At 42.9% G+C, this 17,263-nt stretch overlaps 1 protein-coding gene across 6 annotated transcripts in view; it reads right to left on the reverse strand.

Moving 5' to 3' along the window:
- Positions 1 to 17,263, reverse strand: part of BRF1 (BRF1 RNA polymerase III transcription initiation factor subunit) — a 229,372-nt gene that overhangs the window by 92,803 nt on the left and 119,306 nt on the right. For 5 of the 6 annotated variants that reach the window (XM_043547875.1, XM_043547877.1, XM_037901088.2 and 2 more), the window contains 4 exons: positions 14,385 to 14,511; positions 11,187 to 11,226; positions 11,005 to 11,097; positions 9,935 to 10,213 (listed from right to left, as the gene is read on the reverse strand). In XM_043547875.1, the coding sequence (XP_043403810.1) occupies positions 9,935 to 10,213; positions 11,005 to 11,097; positions 11,187 to 11,226; positions 14,385 to 14,511 (539 nt within the window). The remainder of the gene's footprint in view (positions 1 to 9,934; positions 10,214 to 11,004; positions 11,098 to 11,186; positions 11,227 to 14,384; positions 14,512 to 17,263) is intronic. The other variant, XM_037901089.2, reaches the window with a different exon arrangement.

Below are 17,263 nucleotides of genomic sequence, written 5' to 3' on the forward strand. Positions count from 1 at the left end.
ACAGGTCTAGAATGGGTCTGAGACCTCCTTTAGCTTTGGGGATTAGGAAGTAGCAGAAAGAGAATCCCTTGCCCCTAAGATCGTGAGGAACTTCCTCCACCACTCCTATAGCAAGGAGTGCCTGCACCTCCTGGATTAGGAGTTGCTTGTGAGAAGGGTCCCTGAAGAGGGACGGGGAAGGGAGGGTAGGAGCAGAATTGAAGAGAATATCCCACTTCCACCATGCAAAGAACCCAGTGATCCGATGTTATTTTGGGACCACACATGGTAGAAGTGGGATAGACTGTTCAAAACACATGAGGAAGGATCCGGTGTAGAGACAGGTGCTCCGTCCTCAGGTGCACCTTCAAAATGTCTATTTTGAGCCCGACGAAGGCTTAGTCGGGCCCTGGCCCTGTCCGGATCGGGGATGGGAAGGCTTATACTTGCCATTCCTACCCCTGTGCCTCGGACAAGGAAGATACGAGTACTGTTGCTGTGGTTTGGTCTTAAACAGCTTCCACTGGGTTGCCAGGTATGCATACCCAAAGATTTCATTGTCGCCCTGGAGCCTTTGAGGCTATGCAGTCTGGAGTCAGTCTGTTCGGCAAATAGGCCCAGCCTGTCAATGGGTAGATCTTGCATAGTTTGCTGAACCTTGGGCAGGAGCCCCGAAGCTTGCAACCATGAACTATGCCGCATAGCTATCCCTGAGGACAAGGTGTGCGCTGCTGAGTCCACAGTGAGGCCTGTAAAGAGGTCCGCGCTACTACCTTGCCCTCCTCGACAATTGCCCCAAACCAGCTCTCTAAACTTCAGCACAGAGTTCCAGGAGTTAAAACTGTACCTGCTCAGGATTGCCTGCTGGTTGGCAATCCTGAGTTGTAAGCCACCCCGTGGAGTAAATTTTGCATTCGAATAAATGGGATGAGTTCTGAAGTGTGGGAACCACTCCTCCCTTGCTTCCAGTGCCGCTTCTGCACTGGTGAACGGGATCGGTGTTGGGCTGGTCCTACGTTCTTCGGTGCCGGGGAGTTATGGTGCTGCAGGTCTCTACCGGAGTCCTTTCGCGGTGCCGCCACTGCCGCCGTGGCACTGCACACCAAGGAACTCGGCGCCGGATCCTGCCGCACCAGTGCAGGTTGTGGTCTAAGTGCCACCTCCATAAGGAGCTGCTTCAATCTAAAGTCCTGCTCCTTCTTGGTTCGGGAGCAAAAGCCCTTACAAATCCTGCACTTTTCAGACTGATGTGCTTCCCCCAGACACTTTAACCAAGCGTCATGAGGGTCGCCTGTTGGCTTGGGCTTGTTGCAGGACTTGAACCCCTGGGACTTAGGCAAGTAAGTCCCCCAAAGAGAACACACAGTCAGGGTGGAAGGTAACCCCCCCTCCCCCCAGTCCAACAGCTACCTAACTACTAACTAGAACTACAATAACTAAGAACTGAACAACTACAAAATACAAACAGTTTGAAAGAGAAGCTAAGGAAACGTGGAGAGCTTGCAAAGCAAGACGCTACAATTCCAACAACCGTCACTGGCAGCAACAAGGAACTGAGGAGGCACCCGGTCAACAGGGTCATATACTGAGCACACTGAAGGCACCACTCCAGGGGGCTCCATAGCCAACCCCACGGGTGCTACTTTGGGAAAAACTTTCCGACAATTGTGCACATGGCGCATGCACACCTAATTGGAATCGATATGAGCAATCACGTGAAGAAGAATTCTCTATTAACGTCTAATTTATGCAGTAATTTATGCTAACTAGATCCAAACTTACTGAACAAAATAAAACTGCTAAAGCAAAATAGAAGCACACCAAAATATTCAAACGTATCTGGCAACTCACTTAAATTGGCTATTTCCAGGGCTCTTGATTATGCAGCAATTTCCCTCAGCAGTTGAAGAGGGAATAAGCACATGCCGTTCCAAAGTAAACTACCTTAACCAGGGATTATTTTAACTTTTTCATAATACATAAGGCAGATTCAAAATTCCCAAGATACTTTCTAATGCTGCACATTGATTTATCATTCATCATACTTCACCCCAGTAGCTAACCCCTGCAAAATACTGCTTGCACTCTTATATTACCTTCTTCCCAGGGCAAGTTTTGTGGCTTCTTGACCTAGGTTAATAAGTCTTTATTCACAATAGCAACTGAGATCATGAGGACTCCCTGAACTGAACTGGGGACCATAGTCTTGACATTTCAGTTAACATGATGAATTGTTCAAATAACATTCTTCTAACCAGTTATATTTTCAAGTGAAGTCAATGAAACTTCCATGTAGTGTCTATACATTTTCTACAATTCCCTAATGAACAATTTCAGTTTTAATTGCTTTTGTTTTTTCGCAAGACAGGGTTTTATTGGGGGTGGGATAGTAAGTCAGAAATATACATGCACACAAAGGTGGGAGTGGGGGCAGGAGATAGTATATAATCTATACATATGAAAGCTGAGCTATTCCACTTTTTTTTTCCCCAACCCTTCTCTTGATTCCAGGTCTGTTTGTGTGTCCCTCCCCTTGCCCCCTTAGTGCTCCACTCTATTCTCTTGCACACCTCTCCCTAATGAATCATTAAAGCAGTGGCAGGAGGACACGGCATCTCTGTACTTCCTCTCCTCCTCCTGCAAAGGAATAGCAGCATGGCACCAGCTGAACTGGTTGTTTCTTCCCACCTCCTGAAAGCTGTACTGATGCAAGCTGGTGTGGGGACGCACAGCCTCTGAGGCATGTACCTCTTGGGTGCTTAGGGGGGACTGAGTTGAGGTCCTCATTTGGAACAGAGTCTTCTCCAACCTGAGCTGCAGCATCAGTGAGGGAAGAACGAGTTCTACAGCCACCCCTGGCTAGCAACTAACATCTCAGTCTCTCAGAAATATATAAGATTCTGCAGTGAAAACGTGCACACAGCTGTTTGTGTAGACAGGGGTGCACTGGTGTTTTTAGTGTAAAATTATATACACTGTACACAAGATTTACATAAAACTGACATACACTGTTAAGTAAGAAAATCATGCATCTGTAACTTATACCAAAGACTCCAGCATGGGCAGCGCGTGAACACGGACTTGGGGAGGCTAGTCCCTGGCCGGCCCACCCCTTCTGCCCAGGGCTCCACCCCCTCCCGCTCCCCTTCCACCACCAGAGCCGGCCCCCCGACCCCCACAAGCCCTGGGCCGCCTGAGCGCCTGTCCCCCCAGCGCCCAGTGGGCGGGTGGGCAGGCAGCTGAGCACAGCCCCCAGCATGGTGGGCGAGCAGGCAGCATGACCCCCAGCCCCGGAGTGTCGGGTGGCACGAACACCGGTTCCAGCCACCCTGAGTCCCTGGCTGCAGGCCAGCCCCCAGTAGTGCCCAGGGCAAGGGCACCGGAGCCCTTCCAAAAGTGTGGGTGGGGCCCACGTGGAGGCAAAAGCAGCCCCCTGACTGTGTCCCAGGTCCCCCACCGAGGGCAGGTGGAGGAACCCAGGCTCTCCACAGCTGCTTGCGCAGCTTTCCCCGACACGGCTCCGGGGGGGCACCCCGCCCGCCTGTGGCAGGTCTGCGACTCCTCACAGCTGCCCGCACAGCTCCTACCGTAGCCGGGCTGCGGCTCCAAGGCCCAGCCTGCCCCCGCCCAGCCAGAGCCGGGTCAGGAAGAGCTGTGCAGGCAGCTGTGGGGAGCCGGCATGGAGTCACAGACCCTCCTCCTGTACCACCAGGGAGGTGGAGGGTCCACCATGGCTCCCCACAGCTGCTGGGGGCGGGCTCCCCAGACAGGCTCCGCGCTCGCCTGGCCTGGCCGGGGCTTCAGGCGCAAGAGGAGGGCAAGGGGGCAGGGTCTGCCCTGGTGAGAAAGTGGACGGGTCAGGCCTGTCTACTTTCAAAAAGTGGGAGGGCTATGGCTCCCTGGCCCCCCCCAGTTCCGGCGCCATTGGCCCGGGGCCCCAGCTACATGGGAAGGAAGAGCTGCAGCAGAGCGCAGCGAGAAGCAGGAGGGGGACTGGGGGTGGGGCCATGCAGGCTATTTGAGTAGGCTTAGCCTTCCCCTGCCTTTGATACCTGCCACCTGTGGACTGCAGGTACCTAAATCTGCAGGCAAAGCAACCTATCCTGAAAAATGATCCCTCACTCTCACAGATCTTGGGAGACAGACCAGTACTCACTTACAGACAACCCCCGAACCTGAAGCAAATACTCTCCAGCAACCACACACCACACAATAAAAACAGTAACCCTGGAACCTATCCTTGCAACAAAGCCCGATGCCAACTCTGTCCACATATTTATTCAAGTAACACCATCATAGGACCTAATCACATTAGCCACGCCATTAGAACACTTCAATCTCTTTGGTCACTTGATTACAGACCTAAAAGTGGGCAATTCTTCAACAAAAAAAACTTTAAAAACAGACTCCAACGAGAGACTGCTGAATTGGAATTAATTTGCAAACTGGATACAATTAACTTAGGCTTGAATAGAGACTGGGAGTGGATGGGTCATTACACAAAGTAAAACTATTTCCCCATGTTTATTCCCCCCTCCTCCCCCCACATTCCTCAGAGGTTCTTGTCAACTGCTGGAAATGGCCCACCTTGATTATCACTACAAAAGGTCTTGCCCCTCCCCCCGCCCCCGCTCTCCTGCTGGTAATAGCTCATCTTAAGTGATCACTCTCGTTACAGTGTGTATGGTAACACCCATTGTTTCATGTTCTCTATGTATATAAATCTCCCCACTGTATTTTCCACTGAATGCATTCGATGAAGTGAGCTGTAGCTCACGAAAGTTTATGCTCAAATAAATTTGTTAGTCTCTAAGGTGCCACAAGTACTCCTTTTCTTTTTACAAGTACTCCTGTTCTTTTTGCGGTTACAGACGAACACAGCTGCTACTCTGAAACCTGACATTATCATACTGTCTGCAGCAAGATCTTCACATCTCATTAACAACATAAGGAAGGCTCAATCACAGATACAATAGTCTATCAAGACTGCCAAATACATGAATTATAGGTGGTTAGGTTTGAAAGGTTTGCTTGCATAAAGATGTATCACCCACTTCTCAAAAATTGTAAAGATACAAGTCCTTCCACAGAAAAGTTTCCAATGAGATGCTCCCATACAGGGAATACATTAAAGGCAAATTCTTAAAATGATTTCCCTGTGTTGCATAGATAAAGCTAGCAATTGTGCACCTAAGTGATCACACATTTTAATACTTTCAACAGGAGGTGCTTAAAGCCATCAAAACAATTGCATGCTTAAATCAGAGATAAAGAAAGAATAGTTGGGACTGGGAATATAATTGGTCAACCTGATGACCACGTATATTTAATATAACATAGGACAATAAATTAGTAGCTTTATTTTTCATATGTAAGTAATTATGATTTAACAGCACTTCATAATCATAGGACTGGAGGGGACCTCAAGAGGTCATTTAGTCCAGTCCCCTGCACTCATGGCAGGACTAAGTATTATCTAGACCAGTAGTTCTCAACCTATTTATCATTATGGGCCACAGGTTAAGAACCATAGCACCCCACCCCAAACTCCCCTACACACCCCTATGCCCAAAGCCCCAGCCCGCCCACAGAGTTGGGCCAGGAACAGACCCAAGGTGCAGGGCAGCCCCCACCCTGACCCCTCCATGCGGCAGCCCCGACCCCGGACCCCGCCAGATGCCGCCTGGCAGCAGGGCAGCACAGCCCCGAGCCCAGACCCCGCTGTGCAGAGCGCGGTGGCCTGGCAGCCCCGAGCGCAGACTCCGCTGTATGGGGCAGGACAGCCAGGACCCTGGACCCCACCACACCAGGTGGTGGGAAAGCCCACACCCCCGACCCACAGGCCCAGCAGCCTTTAGCATACAGCAGCTGTGTACAACACAATTCACTCAGGACTTCAGCTGGGCCGCAACTGTGTGCTAACTGGGCCGCGGGTTGAGTACCACTGATCTAGACCATCCCTGACAGGTGTTTGTCTAACCTGCTCTTAGCCTCCCTAGGCAATTTATTCCCGTGCTTAATCACCCTAACAGTTAGGAAGTTTTTCCTAATGTCCAACCTAAACCGCCCTTGCTGCAATTTAAACCCATTTCTTCTTGTCCTAAGCCCAGTGGTTAAGGAGAACAATTTTTCTCCCTCCTCCTTGTAACAATCTTATGTACCTGAAAACTGTTATGTCCCCTCTCAGTCTTCTTTTCTCCAGACTAAACAAACCCAATGTTTTTAATGTTTAATTCCCTTGAATTACTAATCTATTAATTTTTAAGTCTTGTTAGCGAGTTTCTTTTGTATGACATTTAAACAAAATGTAAGAGACAAAAAGATGACAAAATAAGAAGAAAACAAAATAGAGTTAATATTAGTTCATTTTTGTTACAAAGGCCATTGTTTGGGGTAGCTGTTTACATAGGGCCTTATTCAACACCCACTGATGTCAATGGAAAGATTCTCTGACTTCAATGTGTACTGGATGAGATCAACAGTACGAATGAAGGCATAAATAAGGGAAATGTATGTAAATGACAAACAATTGGTTGTCAGTAACAGGGAGCACAAAAACTTTGCCATGGATTTTTTTTGTAATCTGTACTTTACAGTCACTTCGCTCGGGTAGGCACAAGATGGTACTTGCAAAAGTTATTTTTGATTATAAAAGATGTTTACTTTTATGAGGAGGTGCAGCTGCATGTTACCACCTGCTCACACTACACTGTTTGCTAATGTAGCCCTACAATGACTGCTCATGAAAATTTACGATATACCAACGAGCATACCAAAGATAATTTGTATGAATTTGGCATACAATTTAAGCCTTGCATTTTCCCTCTGCCGCACTTAGTTTCAATCCTTTCTCACTTTCCATCTTGGCCAAAATATTTTGAGACAAGCACAACTTGTGCTAAATGACAACAAGGGGAGGACAGGATAATAGCCTGCAAATGTATGAAGGCTGTAAATACTAAGGAAGATGATGAGTTATTTAGGGTGGTACAAAAGGACGTAAGTAGGAGTAATGGAAAATAAATTACAAAGAAAAATTTTATATAGAATACCAGAAAAAATGCTTTGAAAATAAAGTCTTTGGTATTTGACTACGACAATCTCCCAGAGAATAGTGGAAACCCTATTATTTGGGGCATTTAAAACTAGAATGAACAAAATTCTAGAAAATATGTTACAAGTGAAAATCCTGCCTTGGCAGAGAAATGTACTGGCTGACCTACCAGATCTTCTCCATTTCCAGCATCTGTTGGGTAGCTATGATACAACACAATTCACTCAGGACTTCAATGCTCATGAGTTCTGCAATAAACTCGTCTTTATGGTTTAGAACAGCATGATCAGCATTCACAGAATATAGTATCCCCTTCCTTTTACAAATTATAAGCGTTTCACTAAAATATACAAACAGGGTATACACAAAGCCTCATTGTGGGTGAATTCATGTTTTCATTTAGTATGCAGGAGCATGTACTTCATTGCTACTGATAAGATATTCAACAAGGAGAATCTGGGTTTTCTAAGAAACTTTTAAGATAATTAAAATAGCCAGATCCAAAGCAAAAGAATCAGCCTTGGGCAGGATTCTATGATTAATACCTTGTATAATAAAAAAATCAACAAGATAGAAGCAACTGTAAACACTCAAAAAGAAACCCAACTGAAATGTCCCTCCTGATTAAAGTATTTTTAGAGACAATACAATCTAATGTATCACTTCTACTGAGCATTATACTGCCTCTTAACTGCATTAATGCAGTACCCTAGTGTGCTCCCTTTGTGATGCAAATTCACTCAAATACTGTGCTTTCCATAAAAAATTCACACATATATTGCATTGACAATTGCAGATTGGGGAATAACCCTAAATGTCCTTCAATATCTAAGCACTGCATTTAAGTCTGGTCTATACTATCAGTTTCTGGGGAGTCTTCTACTGCTGCATCAGTGAGAGATTTCCTCAAACAGCTGAAACAGACACAATCATAAGTTGACATATCACATGCAAAAGCCAAGTAAAAGACCTTTAAGGGGACCTACACCAGAGATTTTTGGAGAAGGAAGGTAATTGGGGTGAGGAGGATGGGAGATATCCTTTCCTCGAAGCTAGAGATTTACATATGGCACCTGCAACCCAAAAGAATCAGCTTTGGGAAGGACTAAAGGCTACAACCAAAACAATAACCCACTGTAACACCTAAATTTAATCTTTTATTCATTTTGGGTATACTACATAAAGGAAATTTGAATCCCTGTCACAATGGAGTTGGGATTTTCCAGAGGGATATTTTTTAAAATAAACATACCAAAACACAGTTGATCACTTGTAAAAATTAAATGAATCTGGCAGCCCCAAAGACCATAGACCTCTATTTTTTTACAGAACCGGTAGAACACAGGCAGTCACAGACCAAGCTGCCATACATTTCTTTGCCCACAAACCTCAAGCCCGACTTGGAAGAACATATCTGAGAGTGACAGATTAGTTCCATCTTTAAATTCATTCAGTCCTTGGACCCTCCATTAAAATTGCCAATGACAGTGCCAATTGAGGTTTTCATTATACGGACATGTTCACTGGGAACTGGACCGAAACCACCGACTTGTTTTTCAGAGGTCATTGAACAACCATCAGACAGCAACAATTTTCAGCTACTACTGACCTCTGTTAGATCTGAACCACTGATTTTGAGGTGAAATGATGCATATCCCAATAGTGTGAGCCATCTATTCCTCCCACCATTAATTTTAATTAAACAATCAATTTTTTCTACATCATTTAGCTTGTGCATAATATGGGAAAATAAATTATACTGATCCGCTGCAGTTCTGTGACATGAGCAGTAACATGGTATGAGGTTGATTTTGTGTGGTCCTTCAGTCTAGCTGTGGAGTAGGGTAGCATCATCTATCTTGAATAACTCACATAAACTGTTATAAGAGCTAAATTAAGACACAGTCCATTTAGTTGGATCTACTCATTGAATCTGCTGACTAAACAGATTCAAAGACAGATAAGCTTTATGGAACAGAAAATGCACTGTAATATAGAAAAAAATGAGATTCTCACCAAATATGTTCAGATCTGAGATTCATGAAGGGGAAAAAAACGCTCCACAGAGTTTCAGCTTACATATAAAAAGGCAAACACACCTCCTTGAATCATTGGCTGTGTGTAATAGCCTTCTGTAACTCATGCAAAATAAAAATTTTCAATTGTTCAATTCAGCTAATGCTGTCCATTCGAGTGCCATTCTATAAAAAGGTTTCAGGGATCAGAGAAAACGGAACGGAACATGCCAAACAAGGTATTAACAAAAATGCATATCAAGGGGGGAAAAGCATACGCTATATTGTATGCCAAGTATTTTGAACATTTGCAACTTTACAAATCACTGAAGAATGAATTAAATATAATAGACTGATTCTTGACTAAGAGCAAAAGAAGACAGCTTCCTTGTTTGACTCCAATAAAGTATTTCCTGAAAAATGTTGCGTCTCTTTTGAACTAAAAAAAAGTTACCTAGAACACGGGTATTTAAGATTTTCATTTCCAATTATACTTATAAAGAAAAAATCCACTTGTTACACGTTGCTAATTGGAAGTATCAAATAAAACAACATAATGACTGCAATGTTTGAAATATCTATATCAGCTATCATATCAAGGTAAATCTGTTTTACTACCTTTAAGGGATATAAATCCTGAACCTTCCTGAGCAACTTCTGGTACTGGCCAGTGTCAAATACAAAATATTTGACCAGTTGAACCACTGGTCTGATCAAGATTGCAAATTCCTATGTCTCTACACTCTTCCTATAACATTTACATTTCATAGAATTCCTATGTCAGCAACCTTGCAAGTAACTGGAAAATAAACAGTGAAACCACAACAGTTTTCATAAGTCTGACATTTCTATTTTAAATTTCGGCTTACATTAACCTTGTACTTACTGTGGTCTCGATCCTTAGGGGATATACACTCTTGTATAGACTCTGTTATCCCAAGGCTGGCAGCAGTAGGGAGTGGGCCAAGCAGAGATTCTAGTGCAGGTGGCCATACAGGAGTTTCATTTCCATTTTTGCATTCTCTCCCTTCATTTTTCTTTAATCTATCTTTATCGAGAAGTTCATTACAAAAGTCCTTGTTTAAATGATTAGCAGCTGCTTCCAGTTCTTCATCTTCTGCCTCCTCCTCTCCAAATACACTAGCAGTATTATCTTCTATAGATTCTGTAATGGGGGGGGGGGTCAAATAACTTCATACCATCTGTTACTAAACTAAGTACATGAAGAGCAGCTCACTTAAAAAAATAAAAACCATTAGAGAACAATCTGCAGAAGAACAGAGAGTATTTCAGTACATTGTATGAATATACAGAATTTCCAGATGTGCTTTAAAATCATTGCTTTAGCTTTTAAAATATGTCTCTTCTGAAAATAATAAGTTAAAATTGCTTCTATTGTGTTATCAAAATACTGCAAGTAAGTAGTTCAAGTAATAAGAGCTAAATACTTGTCATGATAATTAAGGCTAATATTCAACCTATAAACAGTACTGTGAAAACCTTCTGTGTGGGAATACAGAGGCACAAAGGTACATGCCCACTGGTTTGGGGTAAATTTCATGTTAACCTGAAGTACCAACACCACCCCTGTTAAACTGCACTTGAGAGTAATTTGTCACAGCCATTCATGCCATTACAATAGTTCTATTTTTTAAAATGTGTACAATTTTGGTGAATTCCAGTACTACTCAAGTTGATGTCTGATATTTGAAGCATGGTATTTTGTGGGCTGGTAATATGCATTCCATTCCTCAGAGAACTCTGGTCTAAGTCAAGACTTAAATGTTTTGTGGCACCCAACATTTCACTGCATAATGTATGTAACTGCATATATATAAATACACAACAAAGAAATGGAGCAGTATATAGCATAATAAAAGATCATACAAAATAACGTGAGTAGGATTTGACCCCCATTGCTACTTTTAAAATATTCATCGTCTTTTATATACTTACCATCTTTAGTCAAATTTGCTAATACTCCTTTTGCCTTTGGCCTACTATTTTCTAATTCATTCTCTATTTCATCTTGGTAAACTGATATTTCACCTGTGGCAATTAAATAAAAATAAAGTTCAGAAACCGTTCATGTTATTTGGTGTAGCCAAGTGATACAGTGTATTGAATGGGACTTGTACCTTCAACATCTTCAAGCTTTTTTGACAGCGCTTTCTCAAGCTGAAAAGAAAAAATGAGTAACAGAATGAAATATGAACATGCTATGATTAAATCATTTTAATATCTGTTCCTCTATTAAGAAACTTAAATACACATGGTACTATAGAAAGATGGTAATGTACATTTCTTCCATAAAGCGTTCGTAATCTAGGACAGACCAGACAGACAAAAGACAAGTATCAAAATATTGTTTGAAATAAAGTACTGATTAAACCTATATCTCAACCTGACAGAGAGGAACTTTCACACTGTCTCACCTAAAATGAGGCGCCGACTCTCCCCTCTATCCAAGCACAGCTCAGACATAGTGGAGAATAGCAGCTGCAGTTGCAGCTCCCTGATTCTTGGCCACCCACCCCCCAGGAGAAGTTGCAGAAGCTGGGTGCCTACTCTAACTTCCATCACCATCGTAAAGTCCATAATGGAGTTAATGCTAGCAGACGATCAGCTATAGGGGAGCTCAGTTGCACTGGAAAAGATTTCCCTTACACAAGGGGAATTCTCCTAGGGAAATCTGTGGCCATAAGCAGCTCAAAGTGAACATGGTGGACCAAAAAAATCCAGCCTCCGAGAAACATCCTAATGTTAGCAGTCATTCTTGTATTTCTCAGACTAGTATTTCAGATACCTGTGTTTAAACAGGGACTCTCTCCTCCTCACAGTCCAGCTTGTTTCTCGTAGGAAAATACTTCCGAATTCTAACATTGTGGTCCAGAATATTGCATCTTAAAACAGGATGCGGTCATGTTTTGTACAAACTGTATTTTAACACTAAATATAGTATTTTATACAAACTGATTCTGCGGTTAAGTAATAATCCTGTGTTTGTAACAGTATATTAATTTCACTCCAACAGACTAAGTCACAAATTCAACATTAGGCAAAAAGATGTGCTAAGAAGCAGCAAGCCTCCATTTCAACAAACTCAGTTCTGTGTAAACCTGAAGCAACTTCATTATCTACACTCACGTAAGTGAAGAGAATTTGACCCTCTCTTTCTTGTTTATTGCAAATTACCTGGATACATGTATGTGCTCTCTGATGGGGGTAAAAAATACTAAAATATTTTATAATAGAGGACAAAACCTGTTTGGGGTGATTCTCAGAGGTACACAACATCCACAGCATAAATGGGAGTTGTAAGTACTCAAGAACTTTGAAGAATGTAGTGTTCAGATTATAAATGTATTTTATTCAAACGTTACAAATTAAAAATAAATGAAAACCAAAAAAACCCAGTAATTGCAAAACTTTGGAGCACAAGCTTTCAACTGTCAACCTTACTGACACTAGCCGTCAACTGTACTCTAGCATCTCCATATATAACTGATATTTTTAAAAATCATCTAGAACACACACATAACATACTCCTCTATGTAACTATACTAATAAAACCAATCTGGTGCATATGATTATTAATTGGCTATTTCTCAAAAAGCCATGCTCTATTTCATGGCAACGTTTATCTGCTGACAGACTTTTAGTGGGACCTCCTCTTGGTCTCCACATGTGAGTAAACACATCCCTCCCCTGAACATGCACACTATGTCAATGCTAACAATAGTGTACACAAGTAACACAATCTGCACACACAAAGCCCGCATGGCTGCAGAAGTTAGAACCTACCACCACTACATGAACAAGCTATGGCAGGAAACCAGCACCCACAGAGGTGTGTGGGCAAGAATGCAAGTGAAGACTGAGGTCTAAAAATATGACCCACAATGTCTAACCAGGCTTTTGTGTAAGATCTCCAGAGGACATCATAACATTACCAATATTAAGGATGTTCACTTTCAGTAGCAAATAACTTGAAACGACATTTAGGACGGTTACAGAATATTTTCATATAAAATACTTGTCAAGCCAGTATTCCTTAAATGAATTAAGCCACACATGAAACCAGTCTTTCAAGTACTGCATGTTGTATCACGAAACAAATGCTATGCAATCTGATTAGTGTTAACACCAGTATTTATTTTTGTATAACAAGAAGTTAGACAAAATTTTAAGTAATGCCTCATTTCCTAACCAAGGGTGTTGCTAGCAAGAACAACATTTGCAACATTTTTTGATCCAATTAACAAACAAGTACTTTTCCAGCTGTGACCTTTGCTAAGTAGGGTAGAAGAGTGAATGTAGCACATATGAGAGGAGCAAAAATCAGGCAGCTCCTCAAGGTTCACATGCAACAAAATCAGCTTAGCTGGTCAAATGAGAGGCCCCAATTTTGTAAGGAAAAAGAATCTTGACACTAGTATGAGGTGGCGAGCAAAGTGGAAAGACTCATGCAGAGCAGGTAGGCAGGACGCAACTACAAAAAAGTAGTTAAGAGAGAACCATGCTCAGAATGGAGATCTGGCACCCATGCCAACATCGTCTTCCCAGTGGGGATGAAGACTGGTCATGGGGTACTGAACCCTGAATCCACAATATAAAAATTAGGTGCTCAGCAGTAAATGCCTTGCAAAAATAAGTAGTTATACTAAAAACAGGAGTACAGCTGTTGCCATGATATTTAATCACCAACTACCCCGGATTTGCACTGAGCTAAGCAGTGACTTTGCCCTTTCCCCTGTTCTTGCAGTGGTTAGCTAAGACTGCAGATATGGTTTGGGCCCTCAACAGGAGACTTTTATGGCTACTATTGACAGGAATCTGGATGAGTCTGATTCTCTGGAGGAGTTAGTGAAAATGGTGTGGAAGAAATCTTACCGCACCTTTTAATACGTGGCTGGTTTTAATGTCAGGTTTCAGAGTAGCAGCTGTGTTAGTATTAGAGACTAACCAATTTGTTTGAGCATAAGCTTTCACGTTCTCTGTATGTGTGTATATGTTCCATTCTATGCATCCGATGAAGTGAGCTGTAGCCCACGAAAGCTTATGCTCAAATAAATGAGTTAGTCTCTCAGGTGCCACAAGTACTCCTGTTGGTTTTAATGTGTGGCTATCTCCCAGCCAGTACAGAAAAAAATATAAGTTTGTTTGTGGATGCCACCACCTATGCCTCCCACCCTCCCCATGAGAATATGGTGGTAGAAGCAGGAATAGCTAAGGTTAAATTGGTCAGTCATGGCACGGCACACTATCAAGTCCAAAGATGAAAACAGAGACAGAACCACAAGCAGCTCCAAATACAAAGTATTGATAGAATTCACCTCCTGTATCTTTAATTTTCTTTGACCAGCAGTAAATGAAGGAGGATCGCACTCCTCTTCCAAGTCAATCTTCATAAATTCATCTATAGTTAGCTGACTCGTTGGTGTATCTTCAAACTCTGTAAGCCTAACATATATACATAAAATTAAAATACACAATATTTTATTGTGGTATCTTTTAGAACATTCTTTTTTAAACAAGCAGTTTTACAAAAGTTGACAAACTGCTAAATTAAAGATTAAGCGTGTCATCTCAAGAGACTATGGTTCAAACAAATAAATAGATCATAAAATAAATAAATAAAATACAAAAAATAATACCACCCAGCTCTTATACAGCACTTTTCAAAGGAGATAAATATAATTATCCCCATTCTACAGATAATAAAACTGAGGCACAGGAAGGTGAAATAACTTGCCCCAAGTCACCCAGCAGATCAGTGGCAGAACTGGGACTAGAACCCAGGTCTACTGAGTCCCAATCCAGTGCCCTATCCACTAGGCTACACAAAAATCAAAATGATTTTGATGGTCTCATCTGTTCCTAAATAAATATTCATATACATGACAAAACTGCCTTTTGATTAGATACAGTATGTAAGAAACAGTAAGTTTTTGTCAAGGAGAGATTCTGGACCTAAGTTCCCTCTAAGCTCTGCGGCTGCGCAGCAGGCTATCAAGGGCCACGCAGGTGGGGAGAAGCGCCTCTCCCCCAGCTCCGGCGGGGAGAGGCACCTCTTCCCTGGCCCCAGACTGCTGCGGCAAGAGAGGGCTGAGGAGAATCCTCTCTCCCTGCCGCAGCCTTGAGACAGTCTGCACACCAAGCCCCATATCCATTGCCCCACCCCAGAGCCTGCATCCCCCACACCCCAACCCTCTGTCCCAGCTCTGAGCACCCTCCCGCACCCTGAACCCTTCATCCCCAGCCCCACCCCAGAGCCTTCAGCCCTAGCTGGAGCCCTTACCCCCCATGCCCTAACCCTCAGCCCTGAGCCCCCTCCCACACCCTGCACCCCTCATCCCCAGCCCCACCCCAGAGCCTGCACTCCCAGACAGAGCCCTCATCCCCCCATACCCAAACCCTCTTTCCCAGCCCTGAGCCCCCTGCCACACCCCAAACCCCTCATCCCCAGCACCATCCCAGAGCCCGCACCCCCAGACAGAGCCCTCACGCACCCCGCACCCTAACCCTGAGCCCCCTCCCACACTCCAAACCCCTCGGCCCCACCCCCACCACATATCACCTCCATATTGGTGCACATAACAAAATTCATTCTGCACATGGACGTAAAAAATTAGAGGGACTATTGCTCTGGACTGGAACAGCACAATCACTCTAGGTGATAAACTGGAAAAACCACATGGAGAAATAAATGCCTACTTTCTGGCTGACTTAAATCAGGGTTATTAATCCTAATAAAAATTCACCAAATTTCCAAACTAAAATATGTATTTATCATTATAGCATAGGAATAAGCTTAAAATTATTCTTAGTATATTAACATTACTGTTAATTTACACAAAGCAGGTCTACAAATAATATAATTTCATCAGTTTTGAAACAACCCATCTTCCCAAACAGAAGACAATGGACTGAAATGGAGAAAAGGGGTCATTTGTTCATTGAATAAATGACACACATGAATACTTGTAAATATATACAGTAAACAGTAATAATATAATTAGCACTTGTTCAGTGGTTCCATTTTAAAAGTTACTATGTTAAGAATACAGAATCTCTCTGAAATCTTTCAAAAGAAAAGAAATTACGTAGGACCAATCTGTTGCATTTTCATCCACCAATCTCAACATTTGGTGGTTAAGTACTACTCTACTTTCTGCAGATGGAGAAAATGAGACAGCAGTAAAGCGTAGAGCTGGTAGAATGATTTTCGGGGGGCCGAAAATGCCCTTTTCACAAGATTGAAATTCTCCATTCGAAAATTTCAAATTTTGCCAAAGAAATTTGATGTTCCTTTTGGAAACATTTACTTTGGGAATGCAAAATGATAGCTCCCCAGCTGATCACCAGGAAGGCTCTTGTCAGTTTCATTTTCTCCCACTCACAAGTGCCTTCCACATGGGCAGCCAGGAAGCCAAAAAATATTGTTTCAGTTCTCCTGAAATGGAATTTTTCAGAATTTGTTCAAAGAAAAATGTCCAGCTTTTCACTTTTTGTCCTGAACTGGGATGAACGTTCTTCCGAAACCTGAAAATGTTTCACGGGACGGTAATTCCATTTTTCCAGACAGCTCTGGCTAAGTGGTTTGTCAAAGGACACAGAGCACTAGACCACAATGCCTCTATGCATTATTCTTATTTATATTACTTGTAGCCCCCATAGCCCCATTGTTCTAGGCACTGTACAAAGAACATGAGACAGTCCCTGTGCCAAAGAGCTAACAATCTAAGTAGGAAAGAGGCAAAGGGTGGTAAAAAGGAAGTATTATTACCCCCATTTGACAGATGGAACTGAGGCACAGAGAGATTAAATGCCTTGCCCAAGGCCACAGATAGGCAGCACAGAAACGGCTCCCATACCTCCCAAGTCTTAGTCCAGTGCCTTATCCACAAGATCAGCCATCCTCTTGTAGTTAACACTTATACATGACCCTTTCTATCACAGCCTGAACAGTGTTCATAAATTCATATACTAAATACTTATTATATTAGTGTCCAGACGCCACAATCAGGACCAGACCCCACTGAACAAAGTACTGTGCAAAACACAAATACACCTGGTTCCTGCCCAAATTCGGTTGCTACCTGAGGCCCAATCTTGCAAGCAGTTCCACATGGGTGCACCCTGCACCTGTATGGGACTTGCAGCATCAGGTCTTCAGAGAATGTGTAGTGAGAGAGAGAGGGAGATATTATAT

The sequence above is a fragment of the Chelonia mydas genome, chromosome 6 (genome assembly GCF_015237465.2).
Source record: "Chelonia mydas isolate rCheMyd1 chromosome 6, rCheMyd1.pri.v2, whole genome shotgun sequence".
Lineage (NCBI taxonomy): Eukaryota > Metazoa > Chordata > Testudines > Cheloniidae > Chelonia > Chelonia mydas.